General features: G+C 42.8%; 1 protein-coding gene across 4 annotated transcripts in view; it reads right to left on the bottom strand.

Annotated features, from left to right (window-relative positions):
• Positions 1 to 3,140: 3,140 nt before the first annotated feature.
• ascc3 (activating signal cointegrator 1 complex subunit 3) overlaps positions 3,141 to 19,901 on the bottom strand; it is a 138,468-nt gene continuing 121,707 nt past the window's right edge. For all 4 annotated transcript variants that reach the window (XM_061049534.1, XM_061049537.1, XM_061049536.1 and 1 more), the window contains exons 35-42: positions 16,057 to 16,168; positions 15,833 to 15,967; positions 10,773 to 10,997; positions 7,614 to 7,765; positions 6,650 to 6,800; positions 4,757 to 4,963; positions 4,074 to 4,249; positions 3,141 to 3,419 (exon numbers count right to left, since the gene is read on the bottom strand). In XM_061049534.1, coding sequence (XP_060905517.1) covers positions 3,296 to 3,419; positions 4,074 to 4,249; positions 4,757 to 4,963; positions 6,650 to 6,800; positions 7,614 to 7,765; positions 10,773 to 10,997; positions 15,833 to 15,967; positions 16,057 to 16,168 — 1,282 coding nt within the window. In that variant the 3' untranslated portion in view covers positions 3,141 to 3,295. The remainder of the gene's footprint in view (positions 3,420 to 4,073; positions 4,250 to 4,756; positions 4,964 to 6,649; positions 6,801 to 7,613; positions 7,766 to 10,772; positions 10,998 to 15,832; positions 15,968 to 16,056; positions 16,169 to 19,901) is intronic.

The raw sequence follows: 19,901 nt of genomic DNA on the forward strand, positions 1-19,901 counted from the left end.
TCTCAATCGTTTCCCCGATGAGACAAGAGGCTTCTCTATTATTTACATAAAACAGAAGAATAAGATTCTGAAAATACTCCAACATGTTGATGTTTTATTTTAAGACATCCCTGCATGGCCTTCTTTACGACACATCCACGAGGTCTGGGCTTTCTTTACGAGACCCGGAATACAACATCAGAAGAGATGTTTATTAAGAACTGAAGAAATAAAACTTCACATTTTGATTTTTTTATTTGTGAAGAAGTGATTGATGTTATCCGGATTACAGAGAGAGAGAGAGAGAGAGAGAGAGAGAGAGAGGAGAATGTGACGACACTTATAATCCTTTTATCTAATCAGAAACAGTTTTTAAATGTTCTTGCTGATTATTTTCTCACATTAACACTTTAGCTTAAAGACATAAATCTATATGCATGTTATGCCATCAGGACTAAATATTACTGATGTTTTATTTATCCCATCACTTAACATGGAAGAAAAGAGTTCTTTCATTTGTTTTCAATATTTCTTTAAACGTTGGCGTTTCGGATATGTCACACTTTCTCTTCTATAATAACTTTATTTAATAAATATTATAAAAACTATGAATAATTAGAAACGCATTTTGACTCCCAGTTCTCTAATTCACTAAATTATTGATGCTGTTGAACAGTTTTCATTCTGTTTGGAAGCAAACATAAATCTTAATATAGTCTTCTTTTCTCCAAGACATGAAGCAATAATGATGATGAAGAAGATGAAGATGAAGATGCATGTCTCTCTCTCTCTCTCTCTCTCCCTCTCTCTCTCTCTGTGCCGGAGCTCGTGCGGCCGGTCGGCAGGCCTATGTTGGGATCCATCATCCGGGATACTTTAGAGACGCACGGACTGGTCGACGCTGTTTTAACCTTCAACTCTAACTGCTGTCTAAACTGTCTGGTGATGAGACTTGAACCTCTCCGTGCAGAAGATCACAAAAAGAAAACAGAAAGCAACGATCGAGAATCTGTCGCTGTTTGCTCTTTATTATTAAATCTATTGAAGCAGATTTTAAAAACCAAAGTTTAAAACACGTTTAATGTTTCAGAGATGTCTGCAGGGAGAGTTCAGCAGCAGAAACACAGAGGCTTGGATGATATTCTGTTATTCACGTCAAATTAGGATACTATAGATGTTTATTTTTAAATGTATTTCTGGATTTTGTCAGCTGATCTCAAACTTTGTCACTTTAAATTGAACTTTCCACAAACTGCACAACATGTCTGACTGTCCTGTAGTGTGTGTTGTTGTTTGGCAGTGAATGAGTGTATAGTTTATTTAATAATTACTAGTTAATTGTTGTATTTGTATTTTTCTTGTATTCTTATTTTATCTGCACTCTTCTTCTCTTTTTTCTGCTGCATCCTCTGAGTTTACTCTTAATGGGGATCAATAATTAATGATCTCATCTTGATTTTATATCTCACTTAAATTCTGATTATTGTTTTAATTTTATCGACTCATGATGGATTCATCTCTAATCTAATTTAATCCATCAACATATTTAAGTTCGGCTTCCTTCTTACCCTCTGACCTCCATCAGTCAGAAGAGTTCAGGGACGTTTAATCGTCCATCTCAGGACATTTTTTTCTCTCTGTCTGTTCCAAAAGTCAGAGAAGGCGTTTCAGTTTGCTGCTCCCAAAGAGCTGAGACTTAACGAGCTGCTCTGATTGGATGATTTGAAGAGGACGTTAAACATATAGCTGTAGAGATTTATGGTTGCTGATTCAATGTTTTATTTTGTGTCTTAAAATGTTTAATAATTATATATCCTGTTTGATATTTGTACGTCCGGCTGCTTGTTGTTTGTCAGAAACTCTGTTATTATTTGTGCTTCTGCATTTTGACACTCTTGAAAACACGTTTTTAATCTCAACCACTTTTTTTTATCTTGGTGAAGTAAAGTTAAATAAATATGATGAACCCAGGTTGTGTGTGTGTGTGTGTGTGTGTTGGGAGGGGCGGGGCTATAGAGATGGGATTATGTCACCTCCACTCTTTCAGTCACTGAACTTCACCTCTGCGTCTTGTTTGTGGTGTTAGGAGACTTTTGGAGTTTTTTTTAAACTTGTCAATTTGAAATAAGAAAAAAAGTTTCTGTACAAACTCACCGTAAATTCTTCTATTTTTATAAATTGTCAGACCAAAAAATAAAGTTTCCAACAGTTATCATCCATCATCATTACTGTTACTGCAGTGATTCATATGCTTCAGCCGGTAACAAGTTATTTAACCTGAACTGATGCAGAGAAGAGATCCTCGATAACTTTAATAATCAAGTCAGAAGAGTGATCCCGTGGTCGGACAAAAAAGTGTTACTCTGCATTAAGTAAAGAAAACAAACAAGGAGAAGACTGGAACTACTACCAGGTGAAGAGCCGTCCGTCGCTTTATGAAAACCTGGAGGGGTAGAGGTGAGGCATCATCCTCAAGGAACAAATGTGGTTGGAAAATAATCTGGAATTAACGTTGGGTTAAATCAAAACCGTTAAAAAAAAGATTAACAGTAGAACTTAAAAGCTGTGTCGCTGTAAGAAAACAACTTTTAGAGTCATAAAGGAGTAAAAACAAAGCTGGTTTAAACATCTGAACACACTTTGAAATATTTTCCTGTGAAGGCAAAAAAAGATCTTGAAGAACGAATCGTGAGTATTAGAAAGTTGTCTGTGGTATCCATTTCTCCTCTTATGATTTCTTACTGTACATAGAAGACAGTGTTCAGGTGTGTGTGTGTGTGTGTGTGTGTGTGTGTGTACATATAGTGGTGTGCTCTTCATGGGTGTGGAGGGAGGCTTGGGAGAGTGTTAGGTTACAGAATGTGGTTTGATCAGCTCTTCATCATATTTTTATTGATTCTTTGTGCTTTGTATTGTTTGTGTGGACTAATCAGATAAATCTAGAGCAGTGAATCTCCTCTCATTTATTAGATGAATAAATGTTAAATAAGACCAGCCTGTGTTCTGTAAAGCAACTTTTCTGGTTTTGTCAGTGAGTCTGGCTGCTCTGAACAGAACAGTATCATGACAGTGACAGAGAGGTTCAAGCTTTCAGACCAACAGGAAGTGAAGAATTCTCCTTCAAATCGTTGTAAACATGTAAACGAGAGAAGGAAAAGATGTTCTGTTTGTTGTCTTTCTCAGAAGCTTTAATAAACTTCAGGACATAATAACTGAATCTGATACAAAGCTGTGAATGAAAAACATAAAAACAAACACGTCTGAAGTTTGGCTGCTGATGATCGTTCTTCTTTTGCTCAGCTGAGGCTCAGGCCGCTCACTGAGTCACCTCTGTGTTGACCTGAGCAGCGATGCTGGCAGGTCTGACGTTCAGGTGGATGTCGTACTGCTGGTCCAGCCCCAGGTAGCTGTCACTCATCAGGTACAGCGTGTAGATACACCTGAAGACAGAACACAAGTTAGAGCGTACTCAAGAAGACAAAACTAAAAAAGACGAGAAAAAAGAATCTGTGTGAAATCCTGTCTGAAGGACTTTACTGCACGCACACGGAGCGGATTATACTCTGCAGCCTGTTGTTAACGCTTCCCTGTCTGCCTCGCTCTCATTGGCTACTACGGGTAATCTGTTGGATCTGGAATCTTGAATATCAAATATGTTTACAATCCTAGATCGGGGGGGGGGGGGCTCTGACTAAATCAGGAGTAGTAAAATAATCCTGCGACACCTCACACATGAGGATTATTTGGACAAATGATCGGTTGCGACCAGCCTAGAATCAGGCCACGCCCCCCCGATTGTTTGGGGGGCAAATCAGGCAGAAAATCAGGCTGAAATCGTTTTGTGTGTAGCCAGCCGAACTGAGTTAAATGACCGAAAAGTTTTTTTTGTGTAGGAAACAAAAGAGAAGAAAATTTGACCAACGTGCGTCCGCTTGATTTCAGGCGACTCCTCTAATGGAAAGTGTCTGACTAATGATTCAGACCTGGAGCCGACTTCTTCAAGATTCAAGATTTTTATTTGTCACATGTTCATACAGATGTGCAGTGACACTCTCTCTTTTAAGAGTCCGTGTTCATGCACAGCTGCTGCTTACCTTCCCGTCTTCTCCGGCGTGTAAAAGGCGACCGACGCGGTTGTGCGGTTGCGTACGTAGCCGATCCGCTTGACGGCGAGCAGCTCCCTGCGATCCACCTCCCCGACCACCAGGAACCAGCCTTCATCTTTGGACTTGGGGAACCGGGGAGCCTGGGCCTTACTGTCCTGCTTCCTCTGAAATAGCAGACGAGGATTTTGTTTTTCAAACATATGCACTCGTAAAATTCCACAGGAGGTGAGACGTAAATAAAACGCTGCTAAACGGACAAATTCACGAATTCAAGAACGTTCTGAAGTTTGGAGCATGAAGCGGCTTCAGATCGGTCAGATGTTACACGCTAACAATCTGCAGCTACATCGGTGCGTTTAAGCTACAGTTCAAAGCAGTTCCTCAACTTCCTAAATCACCAGAGGAGCCCTTTACGTGTCGACAACATCTGAGGATCAGTATATCTTTCTCCCACACATCTGCAGCCGGCATGCAAAGAAACCAAAGAACAATGTTTCAGGAGATAACAAACTGCAGACTCAGCAGAGGACGATCAGTTTCAACTTCAATCACTGAGAGATTTACAGAGGAACATTACCTCATTACCTTATTACCTTATTTCTTCAGTTTCATCAACTTTATTTTGATCACAGTGTCTATAACGGGAGGTTTTTGGTGTTGTGCATTCTCACCCTCTGCTGGCCCTGGTTGATGCGTCTCAGAGACACCTGCAGGACGTACTCCTGGTCAGCGTGGACGTCCAGCCAGCTGCTATCCTCCCTCAGGTTGGCTCTGGCTGCGGGGAGGCGGCGCTCCGTCTGCTCCTGGCTCTCCTCCCACCAGCCCTTCACACTCATGTCCACCTCCAGCACCGGGAGACTGCTCAGGAAGGACCAGGCCTGAGGAGAGAGGGGAGGACGATTTAAATATTTTAAATGTGAAAGCAGTTGATCAGGTTAACATGATTAAAAACCTGGATCATGACAGTAAGCGAGGTCTCCCAACCTGAGCGGGAAGTCACAGCGACATGGCAGCTGTGGGAGTGTATGGTTATATGATTATATTAGACCTGCAGGGAGTTCTGCTGCTCCCCACGTCTTTACAATGGCAGACATGCACACAGTGTTTTCAGGCTGTTAGGATAGAAGCTCCTGTTATTAGACTTTCTCTCCCCCGCTCTACTACCCAGATGTAAACAAGTGAACAGTTGGCTTCTCGTAGAAGCAGCATGGTTTGATCTAAAAAGTTGTATGTAGGCTGTGTCAGGTTAAACAGGGATATCTACCAGAGTGATGCATTACCACATTTAGCTCGGGCATGTGGGCGTTGACCTGCAGGGAGGGCTAAAGGCTGGTGGTGCTAGCATTGCTAATGTTAGCCACACTCAGCTAACCACTTTGACATCATTTCTCCTGATATAGGATGTGATTTTTTCCATGTGAGAGTTTTCGGCACAAGTTTTCCTAATTTGAGTGTAGTAGGTTAGTCTGAATTTAAATTTGTGTTAAATTAAATTTGACATTAGCCACCAAGAAACATCCGGTATTAAAATCTGTGTGAAACACAGATTGGGGTGTTTGTGTCGAGGAATGAATGAGGTGCCCTGAGGTGAAAAATGTTGATGTTTTGAATAAATTCAGAGTGGTAAAAACAGGAAGACTGTTCTTTGAGATGATGTGAAATTGGTGCTCAGAAAGTCAAAAAAGGAATAAAGAGGTTTAAGTGGAGGTTCCATCAGCTCGTGTACAGTAAGTCTTAGGACTTAAGTCTTAAGTGTTTTTATGACGATTTAACATTTGGTTCAATGCAAAAGCCCCACCATGAAGAAGACACGAGGAGAGAGAGGGACAGAAAAAAGGACTGGTGGAATAAGGTGTGTGTGTGTGTGTGTGTGTGTGCGTGCGTGCGTGCGTGTGTGTGTGTGTGTGAGAATTGACGGCCAGGAGGAGAAAAACCTCTCTGATTCACCCGGCAAAAGCTATTTATGTGAGGATTACTCTCCCTGAGCGAGTCAGACAGAAACGCTGCTGCACATCTAATTATTTAATTAGAGATGCCTCCACACTGCGGGGGGGGGGGGGGGGGGGGGGGGGGGGCAGCGAGGGAGTAAAGATGGGGATGGAGGAGAGCGGGAACACTGATTGGGTGAAGCCACAGGGCCTGCCGCGGTGCCCGGACACTCTCATTACTGCAGCAATTAGCACTTAAATAGGAGCTGTAAACCCCATCAATGGAGGTATAATTGGGGATCCTGGAGGTATCTGGGAGCGCAATGTTAGACTGCTCGTGTCACCTCACTGATGAGAGAAGGGCCATTAAAGGGGGGGGGGGTTTAAAATACCAGATTTTTGTATTTGTGCAATTAAGACGCTGCTCTCTTGATTTTTTTCTTTCTTACCTTTTATCAAAATATGATTTAAGATCTGTAGTTTCTCTTTGATTCAATGGATCATCAACAACCTCAGAGGTATTTCAAAACACTTGCTATATTGAAAAATATGAAACTTTTTGACAACTGTAGCAGGAACTCTCATAAGTGCATAACAAACTGAATCAACAGACACTCTTCCCCAGCGTGCTCTTACCTGTGCGATCTGATTTGACTGCAGCTCTTGGCCGATGATAGATGTGAAAACACTTTCTTTTCCCCTGCAGGCAGCAATCAGCTCAGGGAGTCCTTCGATTGGCCCGCTGAAGCCACCCCCATCGCTCCTACCCTTCCTGTTTGCCCATTTCCTGCAGGGTGACAGAAAAAGAGAGAGAGAGAGAGAGAGAGAGAGAGAGAGAGAGAGAGACAGAGAGAGAGACAGAGAGACAGAGAGAGAGAGAGACAGAGAGAGACAGAGAGAGAGAGAGAGACACAGAGAGAGAGAGAGAGAGAGAGAGAGAGAGAGAGAGAGAGAGACAGAGAGAGACAGAGAGAGAGAGAGACAGAGAGAGACAGAGAGACAGAGAGAGAGAGAGACAGAGAGAGAGAGAGAGAGAGAGAGAGAGAGAGACAGAGACAGAGACAGAGAGAGAGAGAGAGAGAGAGAGAGAGAGAGAGAGAGAGAGAGAGAGAGAGAGAGAGAGAGAGAGAGAGAGAGAGAGAGAGAGAGAGAGAGAGAGAGAGAGACAGAGAGAGAGAGAGAGAGAGAGAGAGACAGAGACAGAGAGAGAGACAGAGAGAGAGGGCGGGGAGAGATCGTGGTCATTACAACAAATCCTACCCAACACCTCCTGCTGTTTTTTAACCACAGGGACTGTGGAGCTTTGTCGTCCCTCTCTTAACATTTTTATTGAGTTTGTACAAAATGATTCAACACTGTGACATGCAGGTCTGCAAATCCACGCGGTGGATGCTCCTGGTTGGTTGTGAACACTAAATCAGTCTGTGTGCCTGCTACTGTGTTTGCACATTTATTATCTGACCAGTTTAGGAGTATAGAGTACGTTACCATGGTGATCTAGTCAGGTAAAGAGAAGTGACTTCTGGCTCAACAGACGCAGTTTCCCTCTAATCTCATATTGTGGTTACCCCCCCAGGTGTAGCTGTGGTGGTGTGTATACCTGAACAGATGGAGATCTTGTTGTTCAATGTGTGGCAGAGTCAGAAGTGAGGAGTCGTGCAGCCAGCGGCCCTGAACGATCATCTGCACCAGGTTAATGATGCTGATGGCCGTCACCAGCCAGCCTTCATTAGCAGCTACATCCAGTATGGCCTGAGAAGAAGAAACACAACAGAGGCTTTAAAGGTGACATATCCTCCTCCTCCTCTTCTTCAGTGTAAATAAGTCTCAGAGCTCATCAAAACATGTGTGTGAAGTTTCTTGTTCTAAATCCACTCTGATCCTGTATTTGATCATGTCTATAAACCCCTCTATTTCAGCCCTGCTCAGAACAGGCTGTTTCTGTGTCTGTACCTTTAAATATGTAAATGAGCGGTGTCTGACCACGCCCCCTCTCTGGAAGGACTTGGGTGTACTCTGGTCTTTCTCGCTCCATGTTCTATTGTTTACGGTGAGAAGGCAGACTCAGAGGGCAGAACAAACACCTAGCTGTGGGAGTGTCACCCACCTGGGGGAGGGGCTACTGCCCTTTGTGATGTCATGAAGGGAAAATCTCCAAACGGCCTGTTTGAGCACACATTTTCTGAAAAGTGGAGCAGGCAGAAGACGGAGAGGATGGACTTTTCTCATCATTGGGGGGTTTGTAGACGGACTAGAGGAACATGGTGACGTGTACTGTGCAGAATGTGTGACCTTTAAAGTCAAGATGTACTCATTATTAACTTGTTGGTTTTGAATCATCTTAGCGTGAGTCTTCCAGCTGGGTTTCAACTGAGAGAGGATTTCAAATCAGACTTATTCAAGGCTCAGGGAGTTTTTTAGGACGAGGTGCAAGAATTTGCGTTATACTGTTATTTATAGGGAGTTGAGCTGAGTGTTGATCCCAGAAGAGCAGAACACATGTGCTGAAAGTGAATCCTGGAAACTGTTGTTGTCGTTTATTTGAAAAACAAATATTTGCAGAGGAGTGGAAAGAAGACTCTCTTAGTGGATGTTGAATTTCTGAAGTTTGGAGTTGAATTGAAATTGTGAAAACCATTACAATGGTTTAAAGAAGTGTTAAGGAACTGCTTATTAAAATGTTTTCTGTTAACAGTCTGTCAGACTTTAAGTACACTGAAGTAAAAAATAAAAACATTCATTCAATAAAAAGCTCCATAAAGAGAGTAACGAGCAGAACATTTTCACTAAACGGTAGCAGCAGGACACCAGAGAAGTAACCACATCCAAGAGCCGTGCGATATCACTGCCAGACACACAGCATGGAAAATCACAAGTGCACACACACACACACACACACACACACACACACACACACACACACACACACACACACACACACACACACACACACACACACACACACACACACACACACACACACACACACACACACACACACACACACACACACACACACGTTGTGAGCTGTGGACAATGGCTTACAGACGTTTAGACATGGTGATAACTTCAAACAGAACGTACAAAGAAACTGATAAAAAATAAAACACCCAGCCAATCAGAGCTCAGAGAGCAGAGTGACACGCAGTGATCGATACAGTTCTCTAGGTTTTATCTCGTATTCAGACTCGATCACCTGTCGCGTCCGTTCTCTCATGCAGCTGTCTGTATGAACACTGAGCTGCAGAGTCTCTGCAGCAGCCGGTGATGTGAGATCTAACCTGAGCATCACGTTATTTATGAGACGGATCAGTTCAACTACAAATCACACCCTAATGTTTAACATTCCCCGTGTTCTCTGCTTCACCTGCAGCAGAGCGCCGCTTTCCAAGATCTGTTCGCTCTCTACGTTATTCAAATATCATCACAACAAAATAGAAAAAACCTCTACTAAGAAATGAAACTAAATGAAATGTAAGAATCGTTAATAAACATCTAACAAGTGTAACCTACTAACTCGTTTATCATACAGGAAGTAAAGAGTCACAGCAGTTAAATCCTTGAGATTAAACTTCTGTTATAAAAGACATGAGGCCCCGTGTCCACGTGGCGGTTCTTTTCTGAGTCTTTTTTCAATTATTTTCAATGATTAGAGAGCACTTGCAGCAGCATGCGGTGGCCCAGACAAAAGCGCAGCGCCCACAGTCTTTTTCCGAGCGCTCCACCTTTTTTGTGCGGCCGCTCCGAGTTGAGTCTGGTGACTCCTGAATGCACAAATCGCTGTTAGTCTGTTTGTTTATGATGGTACATTTGTAGGGATGAAACGATACACTCAACTTACGATAGGAAACATTTCATGATTCTGGGTTTATGATTTATGGGTTTATCCCCATTTTTCATGATTTTAAAATTTTTAGACTTGATATTAAAGGTGACATAATAAGAGAATTACACTTCAACGTGTTCCTCTAACTCTAGTGTGTCTCTAGTCTGTCTACAAACTCCCCAATGATGAGAAAAGTCCATCCTCTCCGTCTTCACCCTGCTCCACTTTTCAGAAAATGTGTGCTCAAACAGGCTGTTTGGAGATTTTCCCTTCATGACATCACAAAGGGCAGTAGCCCCTCCCCCAGGTGGGTGACACTCCCACAGAGCTAGGACGGTTCTGGCCCTCAGTTTTCTATGTATCCCTGATGAATGTTATTATCCCTTTTTAAAGTTGGTAGGGCGGTAAATGGTATTTACTCGCAGCTAAAAAATTATGTTACGGGTAAAGTTCATCTTTTTTTTAGGCTCAAAACTCAGCCACCTGAATCCATTTTTTTAACTGGAACACGAGAAACACAAGAGAAAATAAAAAATGTTCATTCTCAAATTTGAAGTGCACACAACAGCTTTCTTTCACATGTTGAAAAGTGAAAATACTGGAGGTCACCGGGCTGTACTTAAATCAACATACTTTATAATCCATCAGCTACAGTTAGAGAGCAGCTGATGTTAGAAATCATCCACTTCCTGTCTAATATCACCTGAGCCTGTTGTCGAGAGCGTCCCCTGCTAAAAGGACGAACCAGGACGTCCTGTAACAGCTCAGAAGAAATACACATGGATCCTCAAGGTTTGACCCAAGTGATTCATACTGGACCAGTGGACAAAGTTTATTGTGTTAACCAAATACCAGGATAACCTTTCATACCAACACAAAGCTACGAGTCATAGCTTCAGGTACATCAGATCACATCAGCAGCTTGAACCGTACCTGACAGATTCGGATGGCGTTGTCCAGCACCGTCTTGGTATCGGTGCTGTAGTCGCTACATGGAAGTGATGCATGGCTGAAATGGGCCTGGAGCAGCAGGTGGGTCTTGGTGTGGGCGCTGTCGAAAGAGTGGGGGTTGACCTGAAGGGGGAGCTGCTGAGCCAGCTGGCTGTTCAGCTGGTCCTCGTTGTGTCTGACGGGCAGCTCGGCGTACTCCTCAGCATCCTGGAGGACAGAGATCAAACGTGAAACAGGAAGTCTAGAGCATGCTGCGGGGAGACCTTTTTTAATCCGAGCATCTGAACTCCAACAGCTGCATGTACCCCTCCACATGCTCATGTTTTTTTTATGCTTGGATACCAGCTGTTCCCCTTCCCCAAAAAGATTGTTGGGCAACCTTTTCTCCAGACCATAATAATACCTACTTTTCCCAATTTTTTTCACATTTTCTGTGTTCTATATAGACCAATACACCAGCATAAAATGCCCAAACATGCTGTTGTGACATCATCACCCACTGCATGCAACATGACGAAAACTTTACCATTTTTTACTGCAAGCAGCCTCTTCGCTGCTTGCAGATTCTGATTCTGCGTACTGTAGCTAGCAGGATTGGAAACCCCACACGGTGAAAACAGATGGTGCATTAAGAGTTACACAGCTGGCACAGAAACTTCACGATGTGGACTAAACACAATGGAAATCATCACACAGGAAGAAGCTTTAAACTTCTCTGGGAGACCCCCCAAACAGTCTGACTTATATTCTGGGTTCTACAGTACTTTAAAAAACCTGCTCACATATTAAAAATCTCACACAGATTGGTCTGAAAAGTTTTCTGAAGCACATGTTTGTAAATGCAGAGAAACATGAAATGACCGGGGTTGAGGTAAAGAGGGATTGTAAAATGATGATGTTGTCCATCACTCTCCCTTTCAGGCTCGTTTGTGGTTGTTCTACAGAGAGAGATGCGTGGACACGCACCGATCCTCTCCTCTAATTCACTCCAGTTTAACTCGGGCTAACGCAGTCCCATCAACAGGCGCTGCTGCAGGCATTTGTCACAGCCTCCCCCCCCCCCGGCCCTGACTGTTAGGGCTCCATCCATCATGACCAAAGCCAGTGTTTTAAAAGGTAAGACCTGAAAAAGGACCTGAGTGGGGGTGGGGGCTGGGAGGAAAGAAAGGATCAGGGATCATCTCTGAATGATTTACCTTCCAGTGGCGTTGTGTTTGCATATGGATGTGATGGTGAGAATACTATAGATCTTTAAGAAGACTTCATATAGAACGACACGCTGACAGAGACAAAGGAGGGAGGACATAATGGGAGAGAGGCTGGAGCTCACAATAATAATGAAATAAAGAAATAAAGAGTTGAGGTGAGACACATAAAGGAGGGGGGTCCACACAGCTGTGACGTAGTGTGGTGGTCAGGTCTACAGCAGAGCGTCTGTACAGAGGCCTTTTTAAAGAGCTTCTGTTCAAAGTAGTTCAACTATTTCAACGTGATGTTTAGTGAATTTTTTAAAAACCTAGGCTAACATTTTTTTTGTTTATTTTTGGGTCTAAATGACAAACAGGTAGAGAAAGTTTTGGAGTGTGAAGCAGTGAAACAGACTGTGACGGCTGCTACATAATCATTGATGGATCAAAGTCGTTGTTTTTGTCACTGATGGGTTCAGATTGTTATTTTAAGAGTCTGACAACATCACAGAAAAGATCACTACGGGGATAGAGCTTTTTGTTACAGAGGAAGAAGAACAGAAGAAGTCTTTAAAACCAGAAACAGCTGTGATATCACTTCTTCAAAGACATCAGACACCAAAGACTAAAACAGTTCTTCTCACATTGCAGAACTGGGAATTGTTTGTCCTCTTCAACCTCGGTCATTTTTTCTTGTGTTAACAAACTAATCATTTGTAAAAGAGAGAGGGGCGTGTCAGCACTGGCACCCCAGGTGCAACCCCAAAATCCTAAACCATGATTGGCCATTTATCTCATCAGAGGTGGGACTTCTGTTAAATCAACTATTCTTGATGTTTTGCAACAGGCTGCGAGACATTTCTTTATCTGTTGATGTAGAATATTTTCTTTTGTTAGTACTTGAAATTAATCAATACTTTTCACATCAATACTTTTTTTTTTTTTTACAGGTGCATAAAAACTGTGCACACAGTTTTGCATTGGGAATCCTTCTGCACAGTTCACATATCCAAGCACTCAGTGAGGTACGGGCGTTGGCAATCATTTCAATGCAGCATATCAGCACTCCTTCTCTCTCTCTCTGTCTGTCTCTCTCGCTCTCTCTGTCTTGCGCTTTGGGCTACGTAAATGACCAGAATCCCTGAAAGAAACAAGACCACGTCCCTCTGCAAGAGCGCCAAAGAGGCGTTGGATCAAATGTGATGCCGTCCAATTTATGCATTCCAAAATCTAAGCGATGAAGTTGTTGTTTGAATTTATATTAAAGTGTTATAATATTTAGTATGAGGGAGATGAAAGCACGGACAAACAGGCTGAAAAACAATTATGCCTGAGCAAAGGCTGCACTGAACTTGTAATGCCTGGTTCATGTGCAACATACATCGGGTATGTGCAATATGAAAAGTGTGCAATACTGATAATAAAGCTATCTACCTCCTCCTTTGTTTCCCTGTTTGATGACTTCAACAAGGCAGTTTTTATCTCAGGAAGGACAAATACAGCAGAAAGAAAACAGAAACAGAGATTGCAGGCTGAGTAGAATAAGTGTGTGGGGGGGGGGGGGGGTGATGCTGCAGAGAGGTGTGGCTGTTGCTCATTAGTGGCCACGCTGCAGCAATTAGGGGGAATAGGAGAAGCATGTCGGAGCTTTGTAGCTAACAGAGGGGGAGTGGACAGGGCGGCAGGGTGAGCGACCTATTGTATCACAGCTTGTTGAGGGGGGGGGGGGGGGGGGGGGGGGCGAGTCTGGCACGCCATGCTTTGGTCTGCTTCCAACTACACGTGTGCAGAGGAGAGTGATGTTAGATGGCCTCCCCTCCATATGCTGGCATCGTTACTGAAGCCAGGTTTAAACATCAGCTCCACCAAATGAAACTAAAATAAATACCAGAGTTCAATCTGATGAAGATGTAACTGCACACATTTCATCTCTAACTTTGTGATGTGAAATCAAACGTATCCATGTTGTGTTTCTGTCCATGAAAACAGATCTAAATTAACCGTTCCAGGTCGTGGTAGATCAACAACTCCCACGTTACCTGAGGTCAAATTAACACTTCGTTAGTCAGAGGACACCTGATGAGGACGAGATCTGAGGTTTAAGAATATGAAACTTATCCTTGAGCACATTATGACATATAGCAAATTACAATTAATTTATCCACAGAAACAAACCATTGCCCAACTTAATAAGAAGTTAATTTTAAGATTTCTTTCCTGACCTTGTATCGTTTCGAGTCGGCGCTCTTCTTCAGCGTGTAACAGGCAATTTTCAAAATGTACCTGTTACACTCTGAAGAAGAGCGTCTGATCGAAACGACTGTGTGGACATTAAAAGAACATTTTGGAGTGCTGCTGTCCTGATCATATTGGACATTTATTTGAATTCTGCCCCCTGTTGTTAAACGCTGTTAGGAAGTCCAGCATGTTTTTGAGTACTAATCTTTCCTGCTCCTTTGAATAAGAGAGAACCAGTAGATCATGTTTTTGAAGTATTCATAAAAAATAATGTCAACTTTTTGACTTGTTGGTTTCAGAAAGTATAATTTAAGAGGTTTGATTTTTCCTCCCAGTTAAGCGTTTGTGTTATAAATTAAGTAACAACAATAAAAAAAATCCCATTAGAAACATTGGTCAGAAGAAAGTGTGTCACCCCCCCCCCCCCCCCCCCCTCAATCAGAGGTGATAAATATGTAATGTGTTGCCCCCACCAATCAGAAGCTGAGGTGTGGATGACCTTGATGCTGGGATGTAGGAGGTCACTTGGTTACAGATCATACTGAAGACAGAGCGAGGAGAGTTAACGAGGCTCAGAGAAAGGTGCTAATTTAGGGGGAGGGGCTTGATAGTGTTAACATGTGTGTGAGAGTCAGTGTGTGTTTATGCATGAACATCCTCTGATGGTTCTCAGTGGTCCATACTGTAGCTAGCAGGAGTGCACCCTCACATGGTGAGAACAGACGGTACTAAAGAGAGACACAGCTGCACAGAAACTGCAGGTTGTGGATTCTACTGAACACAACAGAAAACATCACACAGGTAAAGAAGAGAAAGCAAACATAAACCAAGAAATCAAGAAACCACCAAGCAGAACTAATGCAAAACTTCACTGAGTAACAACTCAGGGTGTTAGTCTGTGGAACAACTGTGATGACGAGCTGAAAAAATACAACACTATATTTAAAAAAAACTCTTCAGGAATAAAATATTGAATAGATATGAGCTGGAGCAGTGACTTTCTGTTTTTCTGTTTGGTTATTTCTTGGGTGATGGTTTTGGTTAATCTCTTCCCATTATTTTTGTTGTTGTTTTGTCTAAAAACTTAATTTGTTTTGGCCAACAAGTCCAACATCATACACTGATTGATGAAAACATTTTTATTTCTCTGTGAATAATGCACAAAAATAAGAAGGGGTAGGACCAGAAAAGTTTTTTACTTCTTCCTGTCCCTTTTGAACATGAAGTATATTATTTTATTGTTTTTTTGTTTTGTTTTTTTCCTTGTTGGTCAATAAACTGACTAATAATATTATAAGGTAGACAGTTTGAACCTTTTTCTCTCTCTGGGACATCCCCTAAAACAGACTGTGTCCTATCTACTGATGCAACTTCAGATTGTAGAATATGAAGCCTTTAAAGGAGAGAAATCGTTTAATTATGAGGACAACACCCTCTGCAGATCAACAGTTCCTAGTTGCTGATATAAATCATTTAAGTCAGAAGCATTAGTCAAACAGAATCCCTGAAGCTTAACGTTGTGGATGCATTTACAATAATCTCTTCAAAAATAGTGGAGGCCCTGTTGGAGCTGATTCAGAACAGGAAGTCCCTGTCTGTCCACACTGTGACACTGACCGTCAGAATGGAGAGCAGCTCCTGGATGGGCAGCTCGGCCCTCAGTCGCTCTTTGAAGGTGCGGATGGACTGATGCTTCAGGTAGTAATAGGACGAGATACGACCGTACGTCAGCGGCTCGATGGTGCGATCGTCCTGAAGCATGAAAACAAAGAAAAGACAGTTAAGAGAAACAAAAACTTGATCATCATTGGATCATTTCACAGTCTATATTTCACATGTACCTCTTTGATCTCGATGCAGTAGGAGCACTCCAGGTCGCGCAGGCTTCTCTCCACCAGGGTGGACAGGAATTTGTTTATGGACTCGTGGCTGATGTCTTCTAGGCTGTAATAACTGACCCAACACAGAACATTGAGCATGATTACAATAAATCAGAATAATGTCCTTACTGTGAAAACCCCCCGAGCACAGTTTGTGTATTTGATGTGTTAAATGCAGAAAATGTGTTTTCTTACACGCTTCATGGTGCCTTTAATCTCCCTCTGTCCTGCAGAACTTTTCTATAAGGAGGCGCGAGAAGATTTAAATACATGCGGACCCATTTAAGATGTTCTGAGTGATGATCTGGGGAGTTTAAGTAGACACACATGCTGAGGGTCGACTTCTACAGCTTCAATCATACCTCCACTGCTCACCGTGTTAACATGCACACTGCGGAGTTTCCTGGTGCAGTAAAGGCTACGGACCAATCGTACTAACTTTGTGTGTATGAAGCAGTTTACAAAACACGAGAGCACAAAACAGAGAGAGAGAAAGAGAGCGAGAGAGAGAGAGAGAGAGAGAGAGAGAGAGGAAGAGAGAGAGGAAGAGAGAGAGAGAGAGAGGAAGAGAGAGAGAGAGAGAGAGGAAGAGAGAGAGAGGAAGAGAGAGAGAGAGAGAGAGTGTGTGAGGGACAGAGGAAGAGAGAGAGAGGAAGAGAGAGAGAGAGAGAGAGAGAGTGTGTGAGGGACAGAGGAAGAGAGAGAGAGCGAGAGAGGAAGAGAGAGAGAGAGAGAGGAAGAGAGAGAGAGAGAGAGGAAGAGAGAGAGAGGAAGAGAGAGAGAGAGAGAGAGTGTGTGAGGGACAGAGGAAGAGAGAGAGGAAGAGAGAGAGAGGAAGAGAGAGAGAGAGAGAGGAAGAGAGAGAGAGAGAGAGAGGAAGAGAGAGAGAGGAAGAGAGAGAGAGAGAGAGAGTGTGTGAGGGACAGAGGAAGAGAGAGAGAGGAAGAGAGAGAGAGAGAGAGAGAGAGTGTGTGAGGGACAGAGGAAGAGAGAGAGAGCGAGAGAGGAAGAGAGAGAGAGAGAGGAAGAGAGAGAGAGAGAGGAAGAGAGAGAGAGGAAGAGCGAGAGAGGAAGAGAGAGAGGGAAATAGAGAGAGAGAGATGGAGAGAGAGAGAGAGAGAGAGAGAGAGAGAGAGAGAAAGAGAGAGAGAGAGATCATCAAATTTGAACTGTGTTAAAATATTCAGACGTTTGATCTGCTCTATGACAGAGGATGGACGTGTCGACATTTATTCTGCTGATCATAAAAAAAACAGAAACGTCTTATGTGCATGGAGAGGCATTATGACTGACTCATGCAAACAAGTTAAAGGGGAGCTATTGTGAAAAATCCACTTGTACAGTGTTTTTGAACATATATTTGTGTAACCTGAGAGTCTACTGACCCACAACATGTGAAATAAACCATCCAGTCCTTTGTTTGTGGTCTGCATAAGTCTTACAACACAGAGTAAAAATGCTCTGTTTCAAATGTGCTCTCCTTGTGATGTCACAGTGGGATTCTGGTAAAAAAAAAATCCCCTCCCCTGGTATCTCCACCCATGGACTCCACCCCCAGCCTAGAGCAAATCTTTAACGCAGGTAGGCCATTTTTATTCTCTCTACAGAGGAGTGATGTCTACGGGGAAAACTCGGGGGGGGGGGGGGGGGGGGACTGTTTGAAAAGGTGGAGGAGGGGGATGATATGTCCTCTTGGTAAATTGACTTGAGCTTGTATATAAAAGAACCACAGATAACACAGCAGATTAAGACGGCTGTATGTACTCATAGTTGTTTGTTAAAGCCCGGTGCACTGCGTTGTCTTGCCAGAAAATGATTCCCAGGTTGGACTGTTATTTCCTGCAGTAAGACAACCTGTGGCCACAATGGCTTCCAAGCCAAGCCCTGCTGAGTAAGAGTTACCACATGAGCTCGGCGAGGTGCAATCAAAGACAATCTTCATTAGCTGATAATGCCAATATTTGTGCAAGGTGTGTGTAAGGCACATAAAAGAGTCAAAGAAAGCAGGAGGAGTGTTTTCATTCAAGGCTGTAGGAACAGATGTTTGTTAAAGAAAAACATGTTAAACTCTTAAAAAATGGTTTATTTGGGCTTTTCTCTTTGGAGCCATGTGGATGTCATATGGATATATTTTATACCTTTAAGGAAATACTACTTTATCACTTTAAAACAGGATCCCGTCCTTCTGTTTGTTTCAGAAAGTTAAATCAGCTTTTACAAACTTATAACCGTCTTTACATGGAGTCCATAAATACTCATCGGCAAATGTAAGTTCTTTGCAACATTTGGATACCAAAGCCTGAATCGATCCAGAAAGTTTCACCTCCTGCTTATAGAAATGTGTTTGAGATTATTTTTAAGATCTAAAATTAATATATGCCCAGGCCAGACGGGATATACCCCGGGGACTCCTCCCAGTTGGGCGTGCCCAGAAAAGCCTCCAAAGGGAGATGTTCAGGAGGATCCTAATCGGTGGTTGGAACCACTTCAACCCGTGGTAGCTAACGGGTTATTAAATGGCCCACGGGGTACTTCGTGCACGGCCTATACATTCTCAGGTGAGCATGGTTGAAGGAACATACCATAAAAAAATGAATCAAAACTCTGTGGCACACTGAAAATAACTTGACTGTATGTTAAGTGTCTGCCTACAATGAAACACAGTAAAGTTATTTTCAGTGTGCGACGGAGCTTTGATTCACTTTTCAGGGTTATTATAAAAGGTTTTAAGCTCATAATATGGACCTGATGTGCCTCTTTTAATGTCATCGTCTGAGTGGTTTCTTATCAATCAGGGAGCTTCGAAGCGACTGCAGTTACTCAGATTGGAAACTTCTACATGGCCTGTATCTACTAAAGTCGTTGTTTTGCGTTGGCAGTGCTCATGAGTCTTTCTTATCGGTGCTTATTGTTGCTAGGTTACAAAAGTGAAGTTCTAATGGCCTTTAGATGCGTATTAGATAGCGCTGTGTGCTCAATTTTTGCATTTAATTAGGAAACATCAACAAGAAAACATGAAATCAATGAAAAGGAATAATGTCCTCGCATTAGCAGCGGCTCTGGGACCGGGAAACTGTTCCCTCAAAAAGACGAGTCAGGGGGCGCCGGTCGGTGAGTGGTGACCTGTGGCTCCTGTCCCTGATATCTGACTCTATCCACTGTCCTGTCTCTACAATAAAGGCAGAAAAAGCCCAAAAAATTAATCTTTAAAAGTACAGCCTCGTCTCGATTCTGATTGGTCGGTGAGAGAGAAGTGACATTGACAAGTTATAGCGGACCCTGAGGGTGTTTTGACGCTCTGTGTGGTGAGCGCCGACACCGTTAAACTGCACCGGTTCTGTGCTGAAAATGCAAGGAGCTGTAATTGGACAGAGGTCCTTATACCCGGGGAATAACAGTAAGACACAAAGTCAACAGTTGAGCTTCTCGCCCTGAGTGTGACGTCACTGTGGCCGCCGTGGGAATAACATCTACTGGTCAATATCACAGGAAGTCACCAGTTTATTTTCAACTTACACATGATCTGAATGTTTCTCGGCGTACTGAGGGAGCAGTTTATGGTGAAGAATCTGTGCGCTTCATTTGATTTAATGTTTATTTTCCTGCTTTGACATGTTTGTTTTTATTGTTCTAACTCTTAACAACAAACTAAGACAACAACCGTACCCCAGTGGAGCATAAAGTCGTGTGGGTAAAATCAAAAAGGGAGAGACAGCAGCGCTGAAAAACTAACGTCTCGGTTAACAGGTGGAGGAGGAATATCAGATGAGGGGGATTTTGCATATGTCTGCATAATGCATACAGAC

This window comes from Labrus mixtus, chromosome 11, assembly GCF_963584025.1.
Source record: "Labrus mixtus chromosome 11, fLabMix1.1, whole genome shotgun sequence".
In the NCBI taxonomy this organism is placed as follows: domain Eukaryota; kingdom Metazoa; phylum Chordata; class Actinopteri; order Labriformes; family Labridae; genus Labrus; species Labrus mixtus.